The sequence below is a fragment of the Calidris pugnax genome, unplaced genomic scaffold (assembly GCF_001431845.1).
Source record: "Calidris pugnax isolate Ruff unplaced genomic scaffold, ASM143184v1 scaffold31, whole genome shotgun sequence".
In the NCBI taxonomy this organism is placed as follows: Eukaryota; Metazoa; Chordata; class Aves; order Charadriiformes; family Scolopacidae; genus Calidris; species Calidris pugnax.
Window position 1 is genome coordinate 4,938,489 of NW_015090786.1, and position 2,640 is coordinate 4,941,128.

Genomic DNA, 2,640 nt, shown 5'->3' on the forward strand with positions numbered 1-2,640 from the left:
GAATATACCTCTATTCAGTTTTTATCTCGTTATTCAAGACTCGATCACTGTGCCATTTTTTCATGTGTTTCTCCAGGGTACTGTACACGCTAAAAGGCATCTTACAAATCTCGCATTTGTAAACGTCCTTTCCCACCTGCCCGTGTGTTTTCATGTGCCGGGTGAGCTTGCTACTCTGGGCGCAGGCGTAGTTGCAAAGCTCACACTTATACGGCCTCTCGCCCGTGTGGCTCCGTCTGTGGACGGTGAGATTACTACAGTTCTTGAAGACCTTCCCACAGTACTCACAAGTGTCGCTGCGTCTGCCCTCTTTTGAGCTGGGCCTGCCAGGGCCCGGGCCACTAATATGGGGGGTGCTCCCTCCGCTTCCCGTGCCGCTGCGGCCTGAGATCCCTCCGTCCAGCTCGCCCGGCGGCGTGGAGAAGCGCAGGCTGCCGTTCTCCGAGGAGTGCTCGGAGGAGGAGGCGAAGGGCGATTGTCGGGAGTCGCCGAAGCTGAGGAAGGGGTCCTTCAGCTGCCGGGAGGCGGCGTAGCCCGCCAGCCACTGGGAGTAAACGTTCTCGGTGTTGGGCATGGCGGCGGCCGGCAGGTCGAACTCCTTCTCCAGCTTGATGCGTTTGGAGAAGGGGCTCAGGGAGCTGGGGCTACCCAGCAGCAGCTTTTTGGACAGGCCTCCCGAGGCGGACTCCCCCGGGGAGCAGCCCCGGCCGTTGACTGCCCCCTCGTCGATGCGGTCGGACTCGCCGGCCACCGAGTCTTCGTCGCAAGTGTCCCTGTGCACCTCGGGCTCGGGGAGGTGGCCCCGCTTGTGTTTCTCCCCCAGGACCTGGTGGAAGGCCTCGCTGAAGTGCTGCATGGAGCTCAGGACCATGCCCTGCATGACGTCCGGCATCGACCGGCCCTCCTCGCCGGCCCGCGAGTTGTTCTCGTGGTGGCGGGCCGCCTCCAGGCTCATCCCAAAGCCGTAGTCTGGCCTGTCGCTCTCGTTCAAGTCCTCCTCCTCTTCCTCCTCTTCTTCTTCCTCCTCCTCCTCCTCTTCCTCCTCTTCCTCGTCCCCATTCTCGGGGATCATGTTGGGGTCATTCTCGCTCTTGAACTTGGCCACCACAGACTTGAGGGCGCTGCTGGCACTGCCCACCAGGTCGCTGGTGCCTGGCTCGGGGGAGCTGGCGGTGGAGAGCCCATCGTCCGACTTCACCGTCATGGGGGAGGACTTGTGCATGTGGGTCTTCATGTGGCGCTTCAGCTTGCTGGCCTGCGTGCAGGCATGGTCACAGAGGTTGCACTTGTAAGGCTTCTCCCCGGTGTGGCTCCGGCGGTGGACCACCAGGTTGCTCTGAAACTTGAAGGTCTTCCCGCAGAACTCACAGGACTTGGACTTCATGGGCGGCTGGGAGGGAGGAGGAGCGGACTGCAGAGGAGGAAGGGGCGGCGTGGCCAGGAACGGGGGCTTGCTGCCGGGCTGGAAGGGCTGCAGCAACCTTTGCATAGGGCTGGGCCGGCTCGGGGACAAGGGCGGGCTGGAGGTGTTGCCGGCCAGCTCCCGCAGCCTCCGGGAGAAATCCATAGCGGGGGGCTCCATCGCCATGGGGTTCAGTCGCAGCACCCTGTCAAAGGCACTAGGGTGATGGGTGGCCAGAGCCATTTCTTCCGCACCCAGGCGCTCAATGCGATGCGGATCCAAATGGTGCCTGGGGGGAGGGCTAAAGAGGGGCGGCGTGGGTGGGAAACGACCTTCTCCCAGCCCCGATGCCTCCCTCGAGACCGAGCCGGGTATTCTGAGCAGGTTAAAAGGGTTATTGTCTGCAATGTGAATCCCGTGGAGAGGTGGCTGGGAAGGGCACTCTGCACCTAGTCCTGTTGGGATACCAACCCGTGGCGTCAGGGGGCTGCCGTGCTCGCTTTCTAGGTAGATCCGTAAGCCGTGTGTGTTCTGTGCGTGCTGCAAGAGGAACCAGGCGCTGTTGAAAGGCTGTTTACAAGTCGTACACGTGTAGCTGCTGGGCTCATCTTTACCTGCAAAATAACACAACAAGCAGCGTCAATCTCCGGCCACCCACCGGCGGGCGAGAGCTCGCCTCCCCGCCAAAGCTCCTCTCCTCCGGGATGCTCAGCTGGGAGATGGGGAAGGGGCGTCCCAGCCCGGGCGCAGGCAGGGGACGGGGGACAAGAGGAGGTGAGGGGCGCAGTGGGGAGGTCCAAACCCACCCGAAGCGCACCCACCTCCTCCCCTCGTCCCCAGCCCTGGGTTCAAAACTGAACCCCGGCAGGCAACCGTGGCTAAAAAAGCTATTAAAAGAAAAAAAGAGAGATGATTAAGTCGATCAATGCCAGCTACAACTCGGCAGGATTTACGCTGCAAGAGGCTGCTAATGTTTAAATTGGGGAGAAAATAAGTAAGTAAGTAGACAGATAGATAGATAGATAGACAGACAGACAGATAGATAAAATCCTCTTCATTCCAGAAAAGCACATACATCAGTCCAAAGCAGCAACTCAAAGCATCACGACTGCTAGCAACCTGGGCAACATCACGTTATTAGCCTCCTCCTTATTTTGAGAGACTAACGATGCATATAAAATTAGGCAGCACCTCCAGCTCCTTAGCAGAGATTCGACTTTGCGGGGGGGGGGGGGGGG

The 2,640-nt window shown here is 59.8% G+C and overlaps 1 protein-coding gene across 3 annotated transcripts in view; it reads right to left on the bottom strand.

The window, feature by feature from the left end:
• BCL11A (B-cell CLL/lymphoma 11A (zinc finger protein)) overlaps positions 1 to 2,640 on the bottom strand; it is an 80,458-nt gene that overhangs the window by 11,165 nt on the left and 66,653 nt on the right. The window contains exon 3 of one of the 3 annotated variants that reach the window (XM_014966432.1): positions 289 to 2,016. In XM_014966432.1, the coding sequence (XP_014821918.1) occupies positions 289 to 2,016 (1,728 nt within the window). Of the gene's footprint in view, positions 2,017 to 2,640 lie in introns of all 3 variants that reach the window. The other 2 variants (XM_014966431.1, XM_014966430.1) reach the window with 2 other exon arrangements.